This window comes from Podarcis melisellensis (assembly GCF_964234715.1).
Source record: "Podarcis melisellensis genome assembly, chromosome: Z".
Taxonomy (NCBI): domain Eukaryota; kingdom Metazoa; phylum Chordata; class Lepidosauria; order Squamata; family Lacertidae; genus Podarcis; species Podarcis melisellensis.
Genome location: NC_138547.1, coordinates 30,313,148 through 30,337,756, shown reverse-complemented (window position 1 = coordinate 30,337,756; position 24,609 = coordinate 30,313,148). Strand labels below are relative to the sequence as shown.

General features: G+C 40.0%; 1 protein-coding gene and 1 long non-coding RNA gene across 12 annotated transcripts in view; one reads left to right on the top strand and one right to left on the bottom strand.

Annotated features, from left to right (window-relative positions):
- The window catches only part of LOC309362067, a 41,613-nt gene that overhangs the window by 5,989 nt on the left and 11,015 nt on the right, over positions 1-24,609 (top strand). The window lies entirely within an intron of this gene.
- Positions 2,361-24,609, bottom strand: part of DACH2 (dachshund family transcription factor 2) — a 326,026-nt gene continuing 303,777 nt past the window's right edge. For 5 of the 10 annotated variants that reach the window (XM_081897386.1, XM_081897380.1, XM_081897381.1 and 2 more), the window contains 6 exons: positions 19,353-19,498; positions 17,528-17,675; positions 14,635-14,778; positions 13,181-13,246; positions 12,952-13,049; positions 2,361-3,316 (listed from right to left, as the gene is read on the bottom strand). In XM_081897386.1, the coding sequence (XP_081753512.1) occupies positions 3,215-3,316; positions 12,952-13,049; positions 13,181-13,246; positions 14,635-14,778; positions 17,528-17,675; positions 19,353-19,498 (704 nt within the window). In that variant the 3' untranslated portion in view covers positions 2,361-3,214. The other 5 variants (XM_081897382.1, XM_081897379.1, XM_081897383.1 and 2 more) reach the window with 3 other exon arrangements.

Below are 24,609 nucleotides of genomic sequence, written 5' to 3'. Positions count from 1 at the left end.
TGCAGGCACCAGGTTGGCCAGTGTAAGGACAGGACGTTAGACCTTTGGCTTGATCCAGTAGGACTCTTCCTATGCTCTCATATAAGGGATATAAAATGGAGGAGGAAAGGGAGGGAGGCAGCGGAAAGAGGGGCTACTAAGAGAGACAGAGTGGCAAGAGCAGTGGAGGCTGGTTCATTAGCAGAAGTGGGGAACTGCCCCACCAGCCTTAACAAGATTGCACCTGGCTGTTTCTTACAGCCAGACCAGGAGCTCCTGTTTGTCTATTTCTTCTTCCTTAGTCTTAGTGTTTTCCTTGTAGAACTCAGCAGGGAGCAGAATGGGTGCAAAACTGGAATTAGTTGGCTCTGACTCCACTTAGAGTTGGTCTCTCTGCATTCTGCCCCATCAGTCCCAATGGGCACGCACACACACACATGTAAAGAAGACAGAAGCCAACACTCTTAAATAGCAGAAATAACTCAATTATACATTGCATCTCGTCTTCCCTCTTTTTAGCCTCGCAGGTTTCAAATTTGATATTCACAACTAGTCGGTGAGGTAGAGGAGGCTGGTAAAGCATGCCTGGCTCAAGGTTAACCAATAAATATCATGGTTGAATGGATATTTGAACTCTGATTTCCCCAGCAGCTGAAGATTGACTGTCTGTCCATTATGCCACACTTGCTCTGTCAATCAGTTCTGACAAAGTTGTTGTTATTGGTGAAATGCTATTTAACTGCATAAAAGTTAGGAACAAAACCTTGGGCACCTATTGTTTCGAAGGAGCTCATGCATACACCTTTCAACATGGATGGTGAACATTATGTCATGCATTGTTTGAAACTTTTCCCTTCCCTAAACTCATTTGCCTGTGCCTGACATTCAAAACTATTATTGGCAATTGTGCTTGCCAAGCTAGTATCAACATAGACCAGTCTTTGAGTGGGAAAAGGATGCTATGATCTCTTTCCTGAAGTTGCTTCAAAGGATAAATTCAGTTGCATGCTATAGTTTATTCTAATCCCCCTCCCACCTTGGTAACACAAAAAAACACAAAAGAAGCTATGTTGCATCAGACTAAAGCTCAAGAGAGAACTCAGAATCCTGTTCTCAATTTGAGCATCCAGATGTGGATCAGAAGTCTGCATGTAGGATGTGAACGGTGTCAGTATTCAAAAAGAGTAAATATGAATCCTCTTTAACAAGTAAATACTCAGATAATTCAAGATCGCAATTAGTATATACCATGATGACTACTCTTGGTGAAGTGATAGAGGACCTTCTTGGTATGCTGCTTTTATTATCTGTATTTTAATGGATTCGCTTTTGTATTGCTTTAATTTTATTATAGTTTAATGACTTTTAAACTATTATAATGCAAATGTTTTTAGCTTTCTGTATTTTATCTGTGTTGTTTTAACCTTGAGTCCCAGTCTGGGTGAAAAGGCAGGATATAAATGTAACAGTAACAGCAGTAGCAGCAGCAGCAGCAGCAAGATCCAGAAACCCATGAATGTTATAGAAGCTATGGTACTTCAGATGTTGCTGAACTCCCTACTCCCATCATTCCTGAAATCAGTGTTATGAAATTGAGATATAAAAGCTAGGAGCTAAATGGCACCTTAATCCTAGGTTATGGGTGCAATAATAGAATGTGTAGGTGCACTTTTTTAATAACCAGAATGCAAAGCTGAAAATGAATGAACTGCAGCTAAAATAATATGTTCTTTTTTCACATGGTCTAGTCCTTTCCCTGCCCATCCCCCTAATATTCTTCAGAGAGTCTTCAGAGAATAGCTGGAAGTGGGGAGACAGAAAAAGCTCCTCCTTTCCTTCTACTCTGTGGTCTTCCAGTACTGCACCCAGAGCTCAGAAACTGCTTGCGCTAATGAAATTCTGTCGCAAAACGCGCCTAGAACAATGGGAGTTTTAAAACTGCCTGAAATGAGTTAAAATTGCTGATGCTTGCTTTTTCATACGATGTCCAGAATGAAAATCAATCCAGAAAATGTGATCAGTATCCACTGCTCCTCTTGTTTTCATTCCAAAAACAATACAAATGCTATGTGACTGATGACTTCCCCTGTCTCCCACCAGCTGCATTTTGTTTTCTTTGCATTGAAATGAATGGTGTCAGATAATGTAATTAATTGCTTAAATAATTATGTGAAATTTTGCTGTGGCAGACAGCAAGAAAGTAAGATTTTTGACGGAAACTGAATTGCAGCAGATTAGAAACAATGCTGCAATGAATATGGGCAGAATGGAAATCAATGCTTTCTTACATCCTTACCACACACACACACACACACACACACACACACACACACCCTTTGGCATTTCCCTTCTCCAACACTTAAAAAAAATAATTCAATCAATTTCCAAAGTCAAACAAAATGTTTTTAATACTGCTGTTTTTAGCAAGAACATTTTAACAAAGAATGTGTACTTTTAACTTAATATTGTACAACAGAGAAACTATACTTTAAATTTTCTATTGTCTAATATTCTACTATATAGTCATCCTCCCCTCCCCCATTCTTCTTGAAAGACCAAAAGCCAAGCGGAACTGAGAATAATAATAATAATGTAAGAATAATAATAATGATGATGATGCTGCATCAATTTATAATCCCCTTATTACATCAGCTATTGTGGGTTATGTTCACACCCTCTCAGATTGCTCATCTAAGGAAAGGACAATTTTTACATCGTTATTGTAATAAAAAATGTACATACTTTTTTCTTCGAAATGTATTATATATTGAGTTTCAGCTTCAGTAAACAAAGCTTAAATTTATAAACACAATTGAAACGGCTCTATGTTGAGCAGTTTCAGTGCTAACACTGGACCTGTAGGACATACAGCCAGTGAAAACCTTTGCGGCTTGTTTAATTCATTGTGCCATTGCTATACTGTAATAGCTAACTCCTTGTGGGGGGGGTGGGAAGTTAGTTATTTTGGGGAATCATTCTTGTGTGTGCTTAAGAGTTCTAGTATAACTTTTACCCCCTCCCTCTCTATCCTCTGGGGCCTAAAATGAATTGCTACAACAGGTTTGGTATAGTACAGAAAGCTTGAAAGAAGTCATAATATTTCTCAATGACATTTTGGCAGTTTTCAACACAGGAACAGTAAATTGCTTCACACTGTCCACATTTCAATGCTACCAATCCTGTCCTTCGCAGAACACTGAAGGCATCAAAGGTTAGAAGGGACTTCTTTCATGAGTTATATAGTCTTCAAATAGTGATCATTATATTTTCCCCAACCCACCCCTTCATTTTTACTGTCTTCAGTACATAATGGTAGGTTTGATGTATGCTCTGTTTTCTGGAAGAAAAAAAGAAGAACACAGCATGGTAATTACATAAATCTAATATCTGCACTTTTGAAAAGGCTGAGTTAAAATCAATATTTATGAATCACACACGTTTCAAATCTGCAAATGCAGGAATATCCTGATTGGCTAGAGTAAAAGTAAGACTTTGAGTACAGCAAGAAGTGAGACATGTACCATGGCAATTCCTTCTGAGTAAATGTACAAACAATTATTTGTAAGGCTCTGTACAGATGGACACAGATGGTGAGCCTGTTGTGGATCCGCCTTCACTTTGCTTGGGTTAGACATACAACCTTCCTAAAAGAACTGAGCTCAGGAACAACCAATTCCTTCCTGATTCTGCTGTGCAAAGTGCTGATTGGCTGGCCCTTGTGGAAGTTATGAACTCACTTCCCCTCCTCTGCATGTATCAGTATAATAGTAATAGTAGTGATGATGGCAATGATGATGATGACAGAAAACAACGGACCAGCTTAAAAACATACCTAGGTGCAAAAATGAACATTTAACCTGCTAAACATATCCTTCACACCCATTTTTTACAGGCAAAGAAGCTTAGCCCTATTTGGGGGAGAGGGGTTTACCTGTACTGGATTCAGAGTCAGGTATGCATGTCATTAGAGGAGCAGAATTAGCTCTACAGCAGAAAAGCCTTCATTGGTTCCTGACTTTATACATCTGTCTTTATGGGTTAGGCAAAAGGGCTGAATTAGCCAAATAAGAGCAAAAGAGCTATGCAGAACATTAAAAAAAGAAGCTCTAGTAATAATAATAATAATTTATAATAATAATGTATTATTTATACTGCGCCCATCTGGCTGGGTTTTCTCCCAGTAAGACTCTAGATCCTTTCTAAGTTAATAAAAACAAAACTTTGCTAAATCCAAGGTGCTAGATAGTTCTGGTGGGAGGTCATGCACTTAAGATTCCATGCAAGGCTTCAAGACCTCATTCAGCAAACTAGGAATCAACGACTAGTTTACGACCAATTAGATTTGTTTATATTTTTGCTTTTTAAAAGGCTTAACACTTTCTTTTCTGCTTAAAAGTATGACAATAAGCAACAAGTTTAAGTCGGACCTTGATTGGGGGGGTGGGGTGGAGAGACTTGGGATAGGAGCCATACCTGGAAATATCTGCCTTTCCAGAGAGCCCAGGGAACCAGCACTGCCAGCATCTGCCCTGTTCTCTTTTGAGGCGCCTCCTCTTCAGAACCCTTCTCGGTGTGGGAGGGCACCCTACTACTACCACCTGTCAGAGACCGTGCTGAGGAGGGCTGCACGGAGGAGGAATGGTGGGAGCCTCCCCTCCCCCTGCTCCTGAGCTGGATCCTGAATCTTCCCAGGAGCAGGAGGACGGTATAGATTTGGAACAGTGGTTTGCAGAGGGGCATAGTTCAGCAGGCAGAAGCTGGGAAATACTGGATGGGGAACAGGTAGGAGAAGAAACACTGGGAGAGAGAGGGTTAACAGATTCACTGTCTCTGGAAAGCATTCCTCCGCTCTCCCCAAGGTCAAGAAGAGCTGAGAAAGTGGCAGAACAGAAAGCACACAAAGCACAGAGGGTACAAGCTCAGATTTCAAGACGTAGAAGTGACGTGGATGAATAGGGATGTAGGGGGGGTGAGATTCTTAATTGGGAGCAGCACCATTCCTAGGAGATGGGTTCTTTATTCTCTTGCTGTGGTCATTAAAATTTCTAACTGGTAAAAAGACTCCCTTTTCCTTTGTTCTGCTTATCTACTGCCACAGGGGTGGGGTTGATTCCCTGAAGCCTGACTCCACCAGACAGGACCTCCCTCCCTACCCCACCAAAGCCAATGCCTGAGAAACAGAGTACAAGCTCTTTCAGTCGCAAGCTTCCTCAGAGTGGGTGGAGCAACCTCTTTGGTACAGGACTATAACAATCCAGTTGACTTTGGACTATTGCTGCAGCAACATCCTAACTTGCTGCTTTTAATGCCTTTACAACTAGTCCATGATACCCAATCCACACAAGAGCTGACCGTGGTCCTGGTCTCCTGCAGCTGGCCTGCCCTTTAGCCAGGCCTTGCCAGTACCAATGTGAAGTCCTAGAATGAAACAGCTTAATTTATTTTGTTTTTGCATATATTCTTGAATAAAACCTGGAATACGAAATTGAGAGACCTAAAAAGGTGTTGAGTGAATCAAGTGAATACTTCCATTAGTCTACAAAGTGAATTAAGCTCATCACATGCCCAATCCATCTGCAAGAGGGCATATTTTAAAACATAAAAGACTGCATTACAAATCAGCATAGTTAGTAAATCAATATCTTCTCCTGGGATTGGGAGGAGAAGCCACTTCTATCACCTTTGTTTTCTGCATTCCTCTTTATCTGGAAAAGCAAACAGACACCAAGCTCTTTTCTTAATGATAGGAAATATGCTGTTTTAAGTTCAGGCAGTGGTGGTGGGGGTAGGGGGGGAGTCTACGGAGAGCCAAAAGGAATGCAAATCTATATTCCTATTAGTCTTAGAATACATTTAAAGTCCAAACAGCTGCACCAGCAACTACTGCTTTTGGAGGCTGTAGGAAAATGATCAACCCAACCGGCATGTGTATAATGTTGACATATCTCCCATTACTGTTTTACATATGCCAATACCAAATCTTCATAAGGAAAGAACCTGTATTGACCGGCTAACCGACACAGATCCTTGGAGCAATCACCAAGTTTTGCTACATTTCAATTTTGAAATGCATTTCAGCTATAATATGAGTGATTTATCATTTAACGGGAGCTGTCAAAGTAAACTCCTAGATAAAACAAAAACATCTGGAACTATAAACAGCCGAGTGCAGGAGCTGAATTTTAATCCACATCCAGCATGTTCACTCTATTACAAACAGGAAACAGCTAATTAGTAATTGAATGTTTCATGTTTTTAAGAGGGCTTGTGCTTTCCAAACAGTGATGATCTAATATGGAGCTTGGACATAAACATGAATAAATACCAGGGACAAATGATTGCCAGAGGAATGTCCAGGAGCCTGGGAACCTCAAAAAGGATGCCAGGAGAACTGGACTGTGGAGGTCTTTATAGTGGCGTAACATTACTGCCATGAGATCCACAGGGGCTTGGGCAAAGAGTAAACAACATTTCACATAAGTGAAGAGTGCTCCTTTCCATGAGTCACAGGGCCCAGAATGGAGTCAAACAGCCATGGGGCAAGGTCACTTATGGTGGACAATGGTAGGTCAAGGGTATGGCCTATATAAAGTATATAGAAAGCAGATTTTACAGAAAAATAATGAACAGATGACGGTAGGCAAATAATGGATATGTTCAGATATCATGACAGACCATGGTTTATTGCTCTGGGAATGAGCCTATTCTCTGTTAATCTGGGCCCTGCTAGGCATGAGGGCACAAGCCATTTCAGCAAGCTTCACCCAACAGCAGAGTAGCCATGATGGATCAAAATGGATGACAAGGATGGGAAAGTTCAACTCTGGTCCACTCTGCGAAGGCTGCTTGGAACTGTTAGCCAGCTCTCTCAGTGACAGTCATGTGAGACCTTGGCATCTTGGAAAAGCACAATGTTAGCACAATAAGATGCTAAAGAGCACAAAAAAGAAAAGAAAAATCTAACAGTGCTTCCAAACATTATTGAAAATAGAATGTGCTGGGATGAGTTGGATAGACCATGACTTAATTAAGCAATGCTGGACAAGAATGGAGCCCAGATACACTTTCCCCTAGTTAGATTATGGACATTCAAGGTCTACAACTCACGTAGCTTGCCTACGCAAGTCAGGTAATGATGGAAAAGATGGGAAATTATGTTCCATTTCCTGATCAATGCTGCATGAGAAACTACTTTATCCCTTATATACCCAGTAGGTCACTGCAGTCTGTGGGAGAACTTCTCCTTCAAGTCCCAAGTGCACCAGAAGCCGGATCCACAGTAACTCAGAGCAGGGCTTTCACTGTGGCTGCCCCTGTTATGTGAAACAGCATTCCTGTTGAGATATGACAGGCAACCACTATCTGCATTTTCCAGAAACAATTGAAGACAGTTTTGTTCCAACAAGGTTTCTCAGCCAGATGACTAGGTCTCTGCCATGGGGGTCTACTTGATATTAATTTTTAAAACAATTGTTTTAAAAGCTGTTTTAATTGCATAAAATCATAGGATTGTAGTGTTGGAAGGACCCCAGAGAGGAATCTAGTCTGACCCCCTGCAATGCAGGAATCTCAATTAAAGCATCCGTGACCGATGGCCATCCAACCTCTGCTTAAAAACCTCCAAGGGAGGAAAGCCCACCACCTCTTGTGGGAGTCTGTTGAACAGCTCTTCCTGATGTTTAGTTGGAATCTACTTTCTTGTAACTTGAATCCTCTGGAGTAGGAGAAAACAAACTTGCTCCATCCTCCTCCACATGGCAACCCATTAGATATTTGGAAATGGCTATCATATCTCCTCTTAGTCTCCTCTTAACCAGGCTAAACATATGCAATTCCCTAAACTGTTCCTCATGTTTGGTTTCCAGACCCTTGAATATCTTGGCTGCCCTCCTCTACAGACACTTCAGCTTGTCAACATCCTTATTAAATTTTGGTGTTCACAGTATTCCAAGGCAGGATTTCTATCTTCCATACCTTATCCTCATTTCTGTGTTTCTCAGCATGCCTAGCGTTTGGGAATAAAGTTCATTGTTGCCCAGGCAGAGCTGAGAGGAAGCACTTAATGAAGAGCTGAATAGGTAGCAACAATGAAAGAAGGAAATGATTCTCTGTACATCATTATTACTGATGTTATTATTAACAATATATTATAAATTGCTTTCCATACACATGTCTCAAAGTGATGTAAAAAACCCCCCAGTTAATGCTATTCTATGCTGCATCAACAGAAGTATAGTGGCCAGATCAAGGGAAGTAATAGTCCCACTCTATTCTGTCTGATAACTAGGTGGGTTGAAGGATGATAGGAGGCGAAATCTTCAGTTAAGAGTCGGAAATAGCAAGCTTAAGATGCTCATTCAAATGACTCTGATTGCTTTGTCAATGTAATTATAATGCTATTATGCCATTCTCAACCCGTATTATTTTCTGAGTACCATATTGCTATCTTTCATTGCTTTATGTTGCCAAGTTCCGTTTCAAGTTCAGAGTATCATTATCTTCCATATGAAGGTAATAATATGCTTTGAACAGAGCAGTGCATGTCAATAAACTGATGGATTTGTTTCAGTTATAATCTTGAGTCTGTGGTATTTATCACTGGATATGCACCATTCCCTAATTCTCTGGTTTGCCAATGTGCAACTTTGAGCTCTGATCAGATCACCAAATTAGCAGCCCCCTGACCCAGTTTGTTAGTAAGTTTGGAAACTTTTGCTTCTGGTTTCATTTAACCACAGTTCAGCAGTACATTGCAAGCCCAAATTGTGATTAATCTATGGTTTGTTGAAACCACAGTTTGAAGCAAATCATAGTTAAGATCATTTGTCAGGTTTGGATAATACAGCAAGCCATAATTAACGGAAAACAGAAACAAAAGCTTCCAAATGCCTCCTTGTAGCCACACCAGCTAAGATCATTCCAATATGACAAACCATTGTTTATTGTGACGTCTAGATGCAGCCAGTCAGTGTTATGTAGTAACAATTTCACATTAGCTGATATTAAGTATACAGGCTTTGTGTCACTATTACCACTATTTACCATTGGCTTGCTTGCAGAACACGGATGACACATATCTGTGAGCAGCCCATAGAACATACAGTGGTACCTTGGGTTAAGAACTTAATTCTTTCTGGAGGTCCATTCTTAACCTGAAACTGTTTTTAACCTGAGGTACCACTTTAGCTAATGGGGCCTCCTGCTGCCGCCATGCCACCACTGCACAATTTCTGTTCTTATCCTGAAGCAAAGTTCTTAACCAGAGGTACTATTTCTGGGTTAGCGGAGTCTGTAACCTGAAGCGTATGTAACTCGAGGTACCACTGTACATTATTAGGTGACAATGCAAATGTAAAAGATGTTGATGATAATCAATGTCACTGTGTAGGGAAAGAATGATTGAGGGAGTTGGGTTTGTTTAGCCTGGATAAGAGGAGACTGAGAGAATATATGACAGCCATCTTCAAAGATCTAAAGGGCTGTCACATGGAGTAAGCTTGTTTTATTCTGAAGGATCTGAACCAATGGATTCAAGTTACAAGAGATTCTGACTAAATGTCAGTAAGAACATTCTGATGGTAAGAGTTGTTCAACTGTGGAACGGACTCCCTTGGGTGGTGGACTCTCCTTCACTGGAGGTTTTTAAGCGGGGTTGGATGGCCATCCATCAGGGATGCTTTAGCTGTGATTCCTGCAGTGCAAGGGGGTTGGACTAGATGACCTTTGGGATCCCTTCCAACTCTACAATTCTCTGTTACTATGGTTGTATGCCTTTTCATCAGGCAAATATTTTTCTTTACTTTCCCTGGGCTTTTATAACTTGAGGAGTTTTACTCCATTTGATTTTATTGCTCTTTTTGTCCTACTTATTTAATTGTGGTGAGTTTTATTGGGGCTTGTATTTTTATTGATATGAGTTTTTTGTTGTTGTTAAACCACCATGGGAGTTATTGCATTTAAGAGTTGCATAGGTGTTGACTTTGAGATACAGATGGATGTTCAATCTGAGACTCACACATTCAAGAAGTACCTTGACGCTGCACTCATTCAATAGGGTGCATGTGGGAACCAGTCCTATGATATTATGCCTACTACCTTATTTCCCACTTCTTTCCCTTTCCCAAATCCACCAAAATCTTTTTCATTGTTCAAGCTTTGTGCAAACTGGTTGAATAAGAAAAGAAGCTAAGGTCAAAAATTCATCCTGTATGGAATGTTCAGGACCTATTGATGTTTCCATTTTATGGCATTTTTTACTGTATTACATAGTGAAGATTTTAAATAAATCTTTGGGCCATAAACGTATTATTTTATTAGGTTTATCCCATAATCAAATATTCATTTATGTGGGCTTCATTCTATTAAAAAATGAAATTAGACAAAGGTGAGCCAAACTGTGGATTTACAGTAGTTTAAAGCATAATTTAATTCTCTAGGGATAATATTGACAATATAAAAAGGGTATAAATGATATTCCCTAACACTAAAATATGCTTATGAGCCCCCAGTGCATGATAGGCTGTTTTACAACCTACCGTGAAATGCATGACTGCCTTAATAAGCAAGACATTTAGAAAGGGTTTTCAGACCCAGTACATTGTGTAACATGAATAAAGATCTCACAATTTTGCCTGTGAGCCAAATCCTATGTTAATGATGGTAATTTCCCCTTTGGATGATATTTTCTTTCCTAACAGGGTTGTTATTTCATAGTGTAGATGTCTCCCTCTGTTCTATATTTGGTATCATGGAAGAAAAGGGGGAGGGGACTCAGTAATTTTGGAGGTGGGACTCTTCATAGCAATCTAGGAGACTGTCTTATATCTAGTCAGAGCACTGGACCAGTAGCTCACTACCATCCACATTGACTGGCAGCAGCTGTCTAGGGCTTCAGGCAGGGTTTGTTCCTCAGCCTTACCTGAAGGTGCCAGGTACTGAACCTGGCACCTTCTGTGGGCAAAGTAGGTGATATTACCACTGTGCTGTAGCATTCCCCTTAATTCTCAGTGCATGCTCATGAGAGCACAGTAATTGGCTCGTTTGATGTTGCTCAATCAAATTGCTGGCATTGTGGGCACATGCACACAACAGATTTTTACATTTAGTTTCTAATTTTGTGAATCTTGCCCCAAAGCACAGCTTCTATGGGCCAGTTCTTACGCTCTCTAGGGACTTGAAAACTTCAGAGTGTAAGTGGCAGGACTGCATGTTTGAATACACTGCTGTGTGTTCAAATCTCTCCCTACATGTAGAGTTTTGGCGATTAAATGGCAAGCAAATAAATAAATGCTAGGGAGAAAAGCTCTGCTCTTGTCCTTGATAGTCCTCAGCGAGGACCAATAAAAACTGTCCAATGAGCAAACTATAATGCTAGACTGTACCATTTCTGAAGGAGGGGGTTCCACATATTTGAATTGTTCCCCTTTACTTAGGTCATACAGTAATTGAGTGAGAAGGGGGTTTAGCAAAGCATACTAGCTGATTGGTGCTCTAACTCTATTCCAGATTACATACAGTAAAAACTGGAGCTCTCAAGCTTCAGTCTCATCTTCACCCTTTTCAAGATGTACAAAACGATCCCCCTTCCAGTGATTCTTCAGGATGGGGTGGGAACAGAGACAAATAGTTTGCCAGTTCTGTTTCTGCCACTGGCAACACTGGTGGTACCCCATGTTGATGAGAGGCACCCGTTATTTCTTTTAGCTGCATAATGCAACATGAGAGCAAGAGCAAGAAAGCAATGCCCTCACTCTGATTTGGTTTCATGATGAGCCAACAAAGCCAATTCAGAGTGAGGACAATAAAATGGTTTTGTGATGATATCATGAAGCCAAACCAGAGTGAGGCTCATATTTTCTGCTGCAACTAAAGCAAAACATGGATGCTGAACAGTGGCAGGGAATGTGGTTACTGCTGCTGCCAGAACTACAAAGTGGTGGCAAAGAAGGGATACCTCCCACCATTCTAACTTTCAATTTCAAAATATTCTATTTCAGAAGATTCTGCTTCTTTTAAGGTCTCACTGATTTTGTCAAGACTTTCCAAATGAAATCACTGGCCTCTAAATGTGCTCAATTTAATCACCCTACAAGTTTGCTGTTATTTTGTTTTTTAAACGTGAAGATTTTCATGTTTTCTGTGTTAGTACATCTGTAATATTAAGGAGTATTAACTCTTATTTTTATAGAAGAAGAGAAAGATGAAACACCAGCATGGGTTATTATTTTCCTCTTTTTTGCACCTACAGGCTCTTACTAAATGAAATATAATAATATACAAAAGTTAACTAAGGTATAAACATGCAAAAGGAGAAGTCTCCCTGCGATCATAAAATGATGTTATTTTCTGTTCAGCAGTTCATGTTACTGCTGTTCATGCTAATTAATTAAAGGAGCTGTTGCTGTAATGTGCAAACAGGGAATCTGAGAAACTGAGAGGGCTTTTAGGTCTCCGAGTGAAGTTAAGTCAATCTGGGTGCGAGCAATCAAACGTAATGAAATCACATGTCAGTGCTAAGCTTGCAAAAACTGTGAAGTTTGACTGGGGAGTAAAAGGATTATAATTAGATTTCCAATAGGATAATAACTAAATGGCAGAAAGCAGTAAAGAGAAAATATTACTTTGTTAGCTAATGGTGCTGCTGTTCGAGCTTCAGTTTTTATCAGCACCGCTTGTAGTTGTGCTAATTTAATTTGCTTTTATCAGCAAAAAATGTACCACTCGAACGGTACTTGAATGTCATTTGCAAAAATCATTGATCTGAAGGTGCACTTAATGACACCCAGTATGTTTATTTTATGGGAAACGGAGATTGGTTGATAAAAATTGGTTGATGCACCATCCCTGCATTTGGCCCCGCAAGTGAGTTATGGCAACTGAAACAGAAGAACATTCAAATGTGAATCTTTTCTTCGGCTTTACAATGCAACTGCCTGCTGGACGCCCACACAAGAGTGAAGAGTTAAGACTTGCATGCTGAGGAAACAGTGGTGGTTTCCAAGGGCAAGACCGGCCTGAGAGATTTTGCTGCTTGAGACAAACGATATCTGGAGGGCCACAGGTGGAGAAATCTGTGGAGAAATCTGTATGATTAGAATTTCAGAAGCATCTTTAGAGCTGTGTAGGCTTTGTTCCCATTAATTGCTAGCTTGCTGGGTTAGAAACAAAAAAAGGATAGAAGAAGAGCCGAAACATACCATACCTTGCATTGGCGCACTGTCATGTTGGGTTCCATTGCGTTCTGCCTCCATGTCTGGAATCCCAGCATCTGCAAAGCACAATTTGTAGTTTTATGTTGTGAACTGCCCTCAGATCTACAGGTATAGGGCAAATATACACATTTAATAAATAACAACAACAACAATAATTTACGTAACTGCAATATCTGAAGAAAGTTAAGCACAGATCAAAATAATATTTCATTATGTTTATACTCCACCTTCTCCCCATGGGCTCAAGCTTCCCTCTCTGTGTCTATCCTCACAACCACCCTGTGAGGTAGGAGTTCATGACTGGCCCAGTGAATTTTCTGGTCTTTGGAGATATGCTACAGACTGGTGAAAAGTTTGGACAGGGACAACTCTGTAAGCATACTTCCTGAACTGGGATTAAAAAGGATTCTAGATTTTAACTTATTTGGGAAAAGTACATTTCCAGAGCAGTTTACTGCAGCAGCTTAACATCGCTGCACCTCATTCTCAGTTGTTCCCTTGATCCAGCAAGGACCACTTCTTTCCACGCAAACCTGACTGACCAGGTAACAGGATCCACATCCACATCGAGAGCCAGTGTGGTGTAGTGGTTAAGAGAGGTGGACTCGTAATCTGGTGAACTGGGTTCACGTCCCTGCTCTTCCACATGCAGCTGCTGGGTGACCTTGGACTAGTCACACTTCTCTGAAGTCTCTCAGCCCCACTCACCTCACAGAGTGCTTGTTGTGGGGGAGGAGGGGAAAAGGAGACTGTTAGCCACTTTGAGACTCCTTAGGGTAGTGATAAAGCGGGATATCAAATCCAAACTCTTCTTCTTCAGCAGAAGCCCAGGAAAATGGATTTAGGATTGCAGTTGTGCAGCACAATTCAAACCCAAGATGAACCGATGGCATGCCAGAATAAATCCCTCTACCTGTCTTTGCTGGCTCAGCTGTTGGAACTTAAGAAGGCCTAAGTCCTGAAAAAGCTATGTGATTGGGAATGTGATGGTGCAAGGAGACAACACTTATTCCAAACCTCTTTCAGCTCATTCATATGACCTGGCAACTGTGACAAAAAGTGTGGTTTTACGTTAAGCTCTTTTTAAAAAGGGCTGCTTTCCTTTTGCCAGGCTTGGGCCGACTCAGCCAGCAGTGGCCACACTCCTGTATGGGGTTTGGAATGCAATTAACTTATGCCTGCTTAATTTAAGCAGGTATACATTCTGCTGGCTTCAGATACTTAGGCTTGCTCTGAAAATCTGACTGATGAAGTCATCTGGCTTTTAAAATGTTCTCCTGTTGTGATCTTCTTATGTAGTGCTGCATTAATCTTCATCGAGACTGTATCTTTTCACACTTTATAAACTGCTTTGAAAGGTTGTACTCCTGAAAAGCAGTATAATATGATTTAAATGAACGAACAAATAAATGAATTCACCAGCGATGCCCGACTATCACGTTACCATTTAGCATCCTGAGACTATCGCCTGATGTTGCCTGTTTAAGTGCCTGTTCCGCTTGCTCTCTCCTCTTTGATTCAAACTCAAGAGCTTCTTGCAATTTTCTCTTGGCTTTCTTCTCTTTCTTCAAGCGCTTTTGAATTATTGCTGAAAGATGAAAACACAATTATGAAAGCATTAATGGGACCTTCCCTGGGAATATAAAACAAATATATTTCTCTGCTGACATTCCAGTTCTGCTTTTGGTTTACAAGACTATTACACCCTCTTTCTCCATATAAACATTCTTGAAAATTAGATAATGGTGATTCTGTTTGCTACACCTTTGGGCATCAAAATGAAAATTTATCTATCTCTATATCTATCATCTATCTATCTATCTATCATCTATCTATCTATCTATCTATCTATCTATCTATCTATCTATCTATCATCTATCTATCTATCTATCATCTATCTATCATCTATCATCTATCCATCATCTATCCATCATCTATCTATCTATCTATCATCTATCTATCTATCTATCTATCTATCTATCTATCTATCTATCTATATCTATCTATCTATCTATCTATCTATCTATCTATCTATCTATCTATCTATCATCTATCTATCTATCTATCTATCTATCTATCTATCTATCTATCTATCATTTAACCATCATCTGTCTATCTATCTATCTATCTATCTATCTATCTATCTATCTATCTATCTATCTATCTATCTATCTATTTTTTAAAAATTTCATTCTGCCTTTCCATGAATCATAAGCAGAGTGTTTAGCAACAACAATAAACAACAATAGTAATAGTAATACTACTTTTAATCATAATAATACAATTAAAACAAAGACAGAATCTGAAATGTCAAATTTCTTTCCATTTGGAAAAGGAAAGCACACCTTCGAGGGTTTTGTTCTGCTTTTGCAAAACTCAGAGGGTTTGATCTACTCTAGATAATTAGAGTAGACCCACTGAAATCCATGGGACTTTCTTTGTGGGGGAAAAAAAAGGTTGGATCTACACTGTCATACTTAAGAGAATAAACTATTATATTCTCAAAGTATGATCAGCCCACTCTATGTAGCGCTAAGTCTGGATCCAACCCACAGTTTTGATTCCCCACCCCACTGCCACGATGCTGAATTATTTTTTGTGACCTGAATTTCATCACAATCTCTCAATCTGCTATGAACCTCAAATATTTAGCCAGTGAAATGTGAGCTGTACATTAAATTTGAAATGTAAGTCTGTGGTATTATCTTCTTCAGATTTTAATTTTATATTCCAAATTAATTTTTAGCCTACATATCAATGGCTATCATTATTAAGCTGTTGAATGATTATTTGCATGAATTTGTATATATAAACAGACATAAAATCCCAGTTGTTATAGATAATAAACACCAGTTTGCTATTTACCAATTCCGTGCTCTTTATAGGTAAGCTGAATGTGAGGGATTAAATATGAACAAATACAGTGGTGCCTCGCTAGACAAAAAGAATTCGTTCCGCGATTCTCTTCGTCTAGAAGTTTTTTCGTCTTGCGAAGCAAGCCCATTGACAGCTTAGCGGATTAGCGCTACAGCTGTCAAGCGGCTTCCAGCGATCAGCTGTTAAGCGGCTTATCAGCAGAACAGCTGATAAGCGGCTTAGCGGCTTAAGAAAAGGGCGAAAAAAGTGAAAAAAACCCACGGGGGGATGAAAGATATTTTTCGTCTTGCAAAGCAACCCCATAGGAAATTCGTTTTGCGAAGTGCCTCCAAAACGGAAAACCCTTTCGTCTAGTGGGTTTTTCGTCTTGCGAGGCGTTCGTCTTGCGGGGCACCACTGTACTGCTGGTGAATAAATGTGAACATGAATCTGGGGCATATGTAGGCTATATGACCTCAGTAAAGACTGTCACCCAAGCCCAATGATTTCTTAAGGAGATGTAATGTGGAAATACTTTCACTGCTGACCAGCACTGCCCCATTAACCTAGGCAGTGTTGGTTAGCAGTGAAAGTGCTTCCACTAGGAGTAAGCAAGTAAATGAATAAAGATCAATTTGTGCATTGAACAGACAGGTGACCATGATCAGAGCAAGTTGCTACAATCCAGGTACAGTGCAGGATTGGTTTATGGTTATATTTGCTCCCATTGTAGTTGCTACAATCCAGTTACAGTGCAGCATTGGTTTATGGTTATATTTGCTCCCATTATAGAAGGTGAGCACTACAAAATTGCATCTGAACAGAATAATGACATTTAGTAGTGATGGAAGCTATTTACTGTATGAAATAGAACACCCCTCCCCCAATACTGCTTGCTGTAGTCCAGAGTTTACCAAACTTGGATCTCCAGATGTTTTTGGACTACAGTTCCTATCATCCCTGGCCACTGGTCCTGCAAGCTAGGGATGATGGGAGTTGTAGTCTAACAACAGCTGGCGACCCAAGTTTGAGAAACCCTACAGTCTACTCAAAACCAGAGCCCATCAAAGTTGCTCCAAAGCAGTGGTGGAAAGAACATCAGGAGATCTGATCACAGGTTTCCTATGTTTTGACACAAAGATGTCATCAATGTCATAAAAATATAAGAGGAGCCCAGCTGGATCAGTCCAAAGGCCTATCTAGTCCCGCATCCTGTTTCTCACAGTGACCAACCAGATGTCCCTGGAAAGTCCACAAACAAGATATGAAGGCAACAGCTCTCTTCTTCTGATGTTCTCAAGTTTCCCTCTGGCAGCCTCTCCCTGTTTCCTTCTGTGATACAGTAAGAGCACATATAGAAGAGGTGAGGCCATGGTGATCCAAATGAATTAGGTTTAGATGAAGGCTTGGTGGGTAGGAAAAAGGAAGGCTTCTAACCATAGGGAGCAGCATGCCAGAAATCAGTTTTTATTTTGGCTTACCTCTGTTTTGCAGCTCAGCAGTGAGTTGCCTTTCCAGACTCTCTCTCAGTTCTCTCTCCCTGCACAGCTCCATCTTCAACTCTTTCTTTTCCTGCTGGATCTGTTTCTCCTGCACTCGAGCATTATCTACAGCAACTTTCAGCAACCCCTGTTAAAATAGGTGCACACAAACCGATCCTGAAAACAACTTTTTAATGGAATGGTAGGGCTGAGCTCAGGCGAGGGAACTATGGGTGCTGTTTTATTTTTTGCCTTGTCAACATGATCACAATTCTGGTGAATCTAGTGGTTGACATTATTGTTGGATGACATCTGGATGAACAATCCCATTCAGAGTCTGCAGGACACAGATGCTTTACTACAGATCCAGGCTCTGGCTAATGCACACCCCAATTTCCAGCCTCATACATCAGTGCAATACAATATAGCAGTCTTTCTCAATCTGGTGCCCTCAATATGCTTTGGTCTGAAAATCAAATCTTTCCTGACCATTGACCATGCTACCTCAGGCTGATGGAAGCCATATTCCAAAGCATACGAAGGGTTCCAGGCTTAGAAAGGCTGCACCATTAACTAACACAGATTCCCACTATTATCTTAGCACAAATTCTCCAAATTTCAGCAAATACTGGATTCACCCAAAGATTTGTGTTACTGGAAAAATAAATATATTTTAGGGCCAAATGGGTTTTGCAGGAGAAGATTTAGCAGCAATGGCTTAATCATGTTTCCTCTCATCCTCATGCATCAGTCTTTTTCCAATTTAGGGGCTTCCTCATTTATTTCAGAACTTGAATGCATTGTTTAGAGTTCTCAGTCTGAAATACTTGTGGAAGATTTTGAAGGTGGCGATACTCATGTGTGCCTGAAGTCCCTTGCGTGTAAGAGCTCCATGGGTTGGGAGCATTCAAATATAGTGGAATTGCATGTATCAGCTGAAGTCTCATTGCTAAAATCTATTGATGAATGAAGGATAAGTGGACGTTGGCAGATGATCCATAAATAATCCAGGATATGCATTCTAAGGAGAAGAAGTATTTGTTAGTTGATTTATTTAAATGATTTCCATCAAGCTTTTTGACTATAAGATCCTCAAGACAGCTAAGAAAACAAATGACAAAAAAGCAAAAGGTAAAAAGTTAGGTTGAAGTGCTTGCAAGCATATAACATTTGTAATACAATATAATATCACACACAAACTTTCTACTTTTCACAATTCACGTTAAAATCACCATCCATTTAAAAAAATGAGATTCTGAAATTAACAAATAGTTGACTGAAACTGAATCCAAAGTTCCCACCATAAAACAAAGTTCCCAAATCCTGACTATATTATAGATAATAGAGATTTATCCTTCCCACATATCTGACCTCCTATACATGAGCACATCTTTCATATAATAAGGCATATGGGTTTACTAGACCCTGTGTATTATTATTCCAATACAAAATAAACTCAGTTTCTCTGAGAACGTTTTATCTTGTTTGCCTCCCTTCCCTGGCTCCGATTACATTTGTTCTTTTTACATGTATACTTGTTCCCAGGTTTCCATTATCCAAACTGCCAATTCAGGAGGGTTTTTTGACTTTTTCTGAACTTGACATATAGTCATCATACCGTGTACTCATCTGGGCAGCTGTTGCCAGTTGTCTTTTGGGGACACCACTTCTTTAAGATAATCAGACAGACTAGAGGAACTCTTGATAATTTATAACCAATAATTTATCTTATTTCTGTTAATATTTGATACCAATATAATTTGATTTTAAGTCTCTGTCATCTCAATGCAGGGTGGGATGTGGAATAATCACTGGGGCATTTTACCTGTATGTTGGTTAATAAAGTTTCTACGGAGGACAATCCATCTGCAAAAAGAAAAGGTGCACGGAAACCAGGAGGAACACTCTGCCCAGCCAGTTGGATCTTCTCTAGGGCTGGTGCCATTATTGGGATGCCAATCTGCATCTCTTCTGTAAAGACACGACAGAGAAGGAACAGATTATTACTTGGGGAGCAACTGAGGCAACATCTTTAAAAATGACCTGGGTGAAAGAATTGAGGGGATGCTCCCAAACTGGGAGGGGTAGCTAGCTCATGTGGCCTTGTTCTTGTCTTTGATGCTGCTTTTGCCCTTCTTCTTCTTTAAAAAAATTTATTTGGTTTTCCAAATTAAGATTTTACAATCGCATATCCAACATACATCATAAAAACAAGATTCCAAAGAATCCCCTGAACTTCCCTCCTCCCCTTTGTGGGTCCTATTTTTAGCCATTTCCTCCCTTTTATAATAATCCAAATCTTTTACATCTCCATTATAATCCAAAATTCACCAAGTGTTAGTCCACTCTTACTAACGATTTTAACTGTTTACAATGATTTCCCCCCCCCCAGATAAATTATAATCCCCCCTTCCTTATTAAAATTTTGGCTTTCTGGAAAAAAATAAATAGGGAGAAAAGTTAGGCTCTGCACTTACAGTAGTGGAGCATGGAAGTTGGGGCTTAGCTACCTATCCACACCTATGAAAAATCACTGATGGAAAGGGGGGCCCCTCAGACAACTGCCCCTTAACCAAAGTTGCTCTGGAGGGGATAGGATCATCTTGGACTTCCCACTCAGGTGGGAATGGATCTCATTATTATCAAGGGCCACAGGGATGAGTTCTTCATCGATAGCACCTGGGTGGGCTACTCAGAGTCAATATTCACCTTACCATTGGCAATAGGCCCAAGAGCCTCACAGTCTCCACCATGGCCTGAGGATTGAGGACTTCAGCCAGTGCAGCATTTGTCTAAGCTGGTTTAGCAATGGGCGTCATGTGTATTTTAATGAACTGAGTGGAGTAAAATATTAGGAGTTATGGAAGAGTGGAGAGAGACTTTGTGAACTTAACAGTGTTTGCCTTGTTTACTTAGCTGCTATTTTGTTGTTAACATTGTTTTACAGATTATAAATATTTGTTGCATACTATGATATATAATGTTATGTAATATATCTGTTATACAATATGACCTTCGCTGTAATTGTGATATTTAGATTGTTTTAAACATTGTAATTGTTTACTGATAATTTGCTAATTATTTTAGAAATTGCATAGAAATACAATAAATCAAATCAAAATCAAATCAAATGAGGTCATCTTGCAGTTCCAGAAAGGAACAATTAAAGGAAGGAAAGAAATGAGATAACTTTTTTTTTTTTAACTCGGAGACTTCTTTGTCCTAAATAGACAAAGCAAAAAACAGAATGGAGTAATGAGAAGTAATTTGGTTCTAACAACAGGTATAATACTAACTATAATCATGTAATGTTTAAAATACAGTCAAAACTGCTGGATTTTACATAAAACAAAGACTGTGCACAATCTTCACTGCGTTGAGAGTCATTTTTGCTTCTCGTTGGTCATATTGTTTCACTCTTGCTGATTTAAAAAGGATTAAAAGAAATCTGATTTTTGCTCCATCGCCCTTTTTGACGGATGGATGAATTCAATGCTTAATTCATTTTAATCCCCTTTGCGATACTCAGTGATCATGTAACAATGGTAATTTGGGGCTGTGTGTATTCTGTAACCACACTGTGCAAGTTCAGAAATCAGTAACGGGTGGACAGCTCTGTATCCTGTATGAAGGTGCCATACAGCCATGTGAAGTCAGGCCACTGATTCATGCATCCTCGTATGTAAATATTTTATATTTATAGGATTGCTTTATTTCATATTTTAATTCTAGATGTTATATTTTAATGGATTAATAGGATTGCTCAGTATGCATTTTAATTATGTAGCTCTGTATTTTAATGTTTGTGTAATTTGTTTTTATTCATGTAAACCAGTTAGTTAGAAGCCTATTTCGGCATTAAGTGCTACACTAACAACAACAACAGCAACAAATTCTAGCAATGATTCTCCAGGATCTGAGGCAGGGTGCACAGATTTTAGGAGTGAAGTTTATAGAATCACAGAATTGTAGAGCTGGAAGGGACCCTGAGGGGGTCATCTAGTCCAGCCCCCTAAAATGCAGGAATCTCAGCTAAAGCAGCCATAAGAAATGACCATCCAACCTCTGCTTAAAAACCTCCAATGAAGGAGAGCCCACCACCTTTGATTGCCAAACAGCTCTTCCTGTCAGAAAGCTCCTCCTGATGTTAAGTCAGAATCTCTTTTCTTGTAACTTCAAGGCATTGGGTCCTACCCTCTGAAGAAGGAAGAAACAAGCTTGCTCCATCTTCCATATGACAGCCCTTGAAATACTTGGAGTCAGCTCTCATATCTCCTCTTAGTCTCCTCTTTTCTAGGCACACACATCCCAGCTTGTCAATATCCTCCTTAAATTGTGGCACCCAGATCGGGACTCAGTTCTCCAGGCAGGGTCTGACTAAGGCAGAATACAACAGTACTATGACTTCCCAACTATACTTCTGTTGATGCAGCCTAGAATAACAGTTGTTTTTGCTGCTGCATCGCACTGTTGACTCATGTTAAGCTTGTGGTTTGCTAAGACCCCTAAATCCTTTTCAGATGTGCTACTGGCAACCCATATGTCCACCATCATATATTTGTGTAGCTGGTTCTACTTGCCTAAGTATAGAGCAAAACATCTGTCCCTATTGAAATTAATTTTGTTAGTTTTGATCCAGTTCTCTAATCTGTTCAAGTCATCCTGAATCCCAATTCTGTCTTCTGCAGTATTAGCTACCCATTCTAGTTTGGTGTCATCTGTAAACTGGATGAACATCCCCGCTATTCCTTCATCCATGTTGTTTACATTGAACAAAAGAAGCCAGTGGCACCCCACTTGTCCTTTTTCCAGGATGATGAGGCACCATTAGTAAGCACTCTTTGGGTACAATCAGTCAAACAGCTACAAATCCACCCAACTGTTACCTTGTCTAGACCACATTTTCCCAGCTTCTCCACAAGAATATAACAGGGAACTCTGTCAAAAGTCTTACTGAAATCAAGATACACTATGTTTACAACATTCCCCCAATCCATGAAGCTTGTAACTCTCTATATAAAAGAGATTCATTTGGCATGACTTGTTTTTAAGAAACCTCTTCAGGGTCTTAGTAATCACAGCATCCTTTTCTAAGTGCTCACAGACTGACTGTTTAATTATCTGTTTTAGCACCTTTCTTGGTATCAACATCAAGCTGACTGGTTTGTAGTTATCTGGGTCTTTTCTCCCATTTCTGAAGGTGAGGACGATGTCTGCCTGCCTCCAATCCACAGGGGCCTCAGCTTTTCTCCAAGAATTCTCAAAGATTATAGAAAGAGGCTCTGAGATTACATCTGCAAGCTCCTTTAGTACCCTTGGATGCAACTCATCAGGCCCTGGAGGTTTGACTTCATTGAAAGTAGCTAGGTATTCCCTCACCACCTCTTTTCCTATCTTGGGCTGCAACACCATCCATACAATATTTATTCTGTTATCACCAGGCTGGGCATAGCGTTCTTTTTTGATGAAGACAGAGGCAAAGTAGGTGTTGAACAGTTCCGCCTTCTCTCTGTCACCCAATAGCATTTCTCCATCTTCTCCACACAAAGGACCTACCACTTGCTTGCTCTTCCTCTTGCTTCAAACATAGCCAAAGAAACCTTTTATTGTTATTTTTAACCTCTCTTGCAAGCCTGAGCTCATTCTGAGCTTTGGCCTGGCTGACCTTCTCCCCGTAACTGTTGGCTACTTGTGTTATATTCTTGCTTTGTGATTTCCCATTTCTTATGCATGCCATTATTACTACTACTACTACCACTGTCATTATCACTATTATTATCTGATTATTTCTCAGAGTTTCTAATAAGAGTCTGTCTTCTCAGCACATCAGTTTGGCTAATATTTTATGAGAAGGTATGATCAATCTTTCTGCTATTCCCCCCAACCCTATCCTCTGGTTACACACTTAAAACAAGTTCTTCCCAAGTCAAAGACTGCATACCATTTCTCATGCTCAAATAATTCATATGCAGGGTCAAGTCATTAAAATTAATTGTTTATGCCCAAAACCACTCCTCTGTGAAGCAAGGTAAACTAAACGCATCTTGGAGAGGTGGAGGGAAAGACGAGGGGGAGAGCAAGCAAGCGGGCGCAATGAATGAATTGTGGATAAACTGCTTAAAACAATCTAGAAACCTCAACTGCTTGGAAAGGGGGGGCATGGTAGGGTGGGGGAAAGTAATGCTATTAAAATGGCCAAAAGGAAAATTCATATTGACTGCAGAGACAGGGCACACCGTCTATGGTTAGTAATGTTGCTGTAGAGTAGATTGAAGTTTCAAAATGGCATTAGTCTTCTTTAAAGAGATAGACACGGCTAAATTAGGTGCTGCTGGCTGCAGTGAGGATCAAATGCAAAAAGAAATCATATTTCACCCGAGCTAGTCAACAGCAGGAAAATAAATAGAAATATAAGAGCTATGCAGGCAATGATTCATTTTGATAATCTGGCCCAAGAGAGACACAGGGAGACAGCATCCAGATCTAAGCTCCCCACCAAAAGACAAATAGGAGACGGAGGGTGGAGACTGGGATGACAGCCTAGCAGAGGTCACATCGATTTCTACCAGCGGTTTTCACACAGATGAGATAACCCTGCACTCCATTTGCCCCATTGTTCATATCCTACCTGTCCCACAAGCCATAAATTTCCAAGTCCCCGAAAAAAGGGGCAGTAAAGAAGAAGGATTCTACTTATGACTTCTTATGATTAAGTTTTTGTGCTAACCAAACATGGTTTGCCAACCAAGGTCACATTGCATGTTAAAGTCCGTAATAGCTAGGAAAAGACTAGGGGAAGCATATTACGGTTTAGCGTCTATGGGTGGGAAAGGGAGAGGGGGTGGGGGAGAAAAGAACCCCTGTCAAACAATTCATCATTTTCTCCTCCTGATTGAAATCACACACTGCGAAGATGAATGATATAAGCATTAGAAATCTATTTCAATCTTGTAATAGATCTTCACATCTGAATGGTGCCCCCCTTTAGGGCTACCTTCAACAGAAGCACATGGAGGGAGTAGAGCTGTATTTGTTAATTTCTTAAAGACATAAAAATCTTAATTGGCAAAGTGATGATGCCA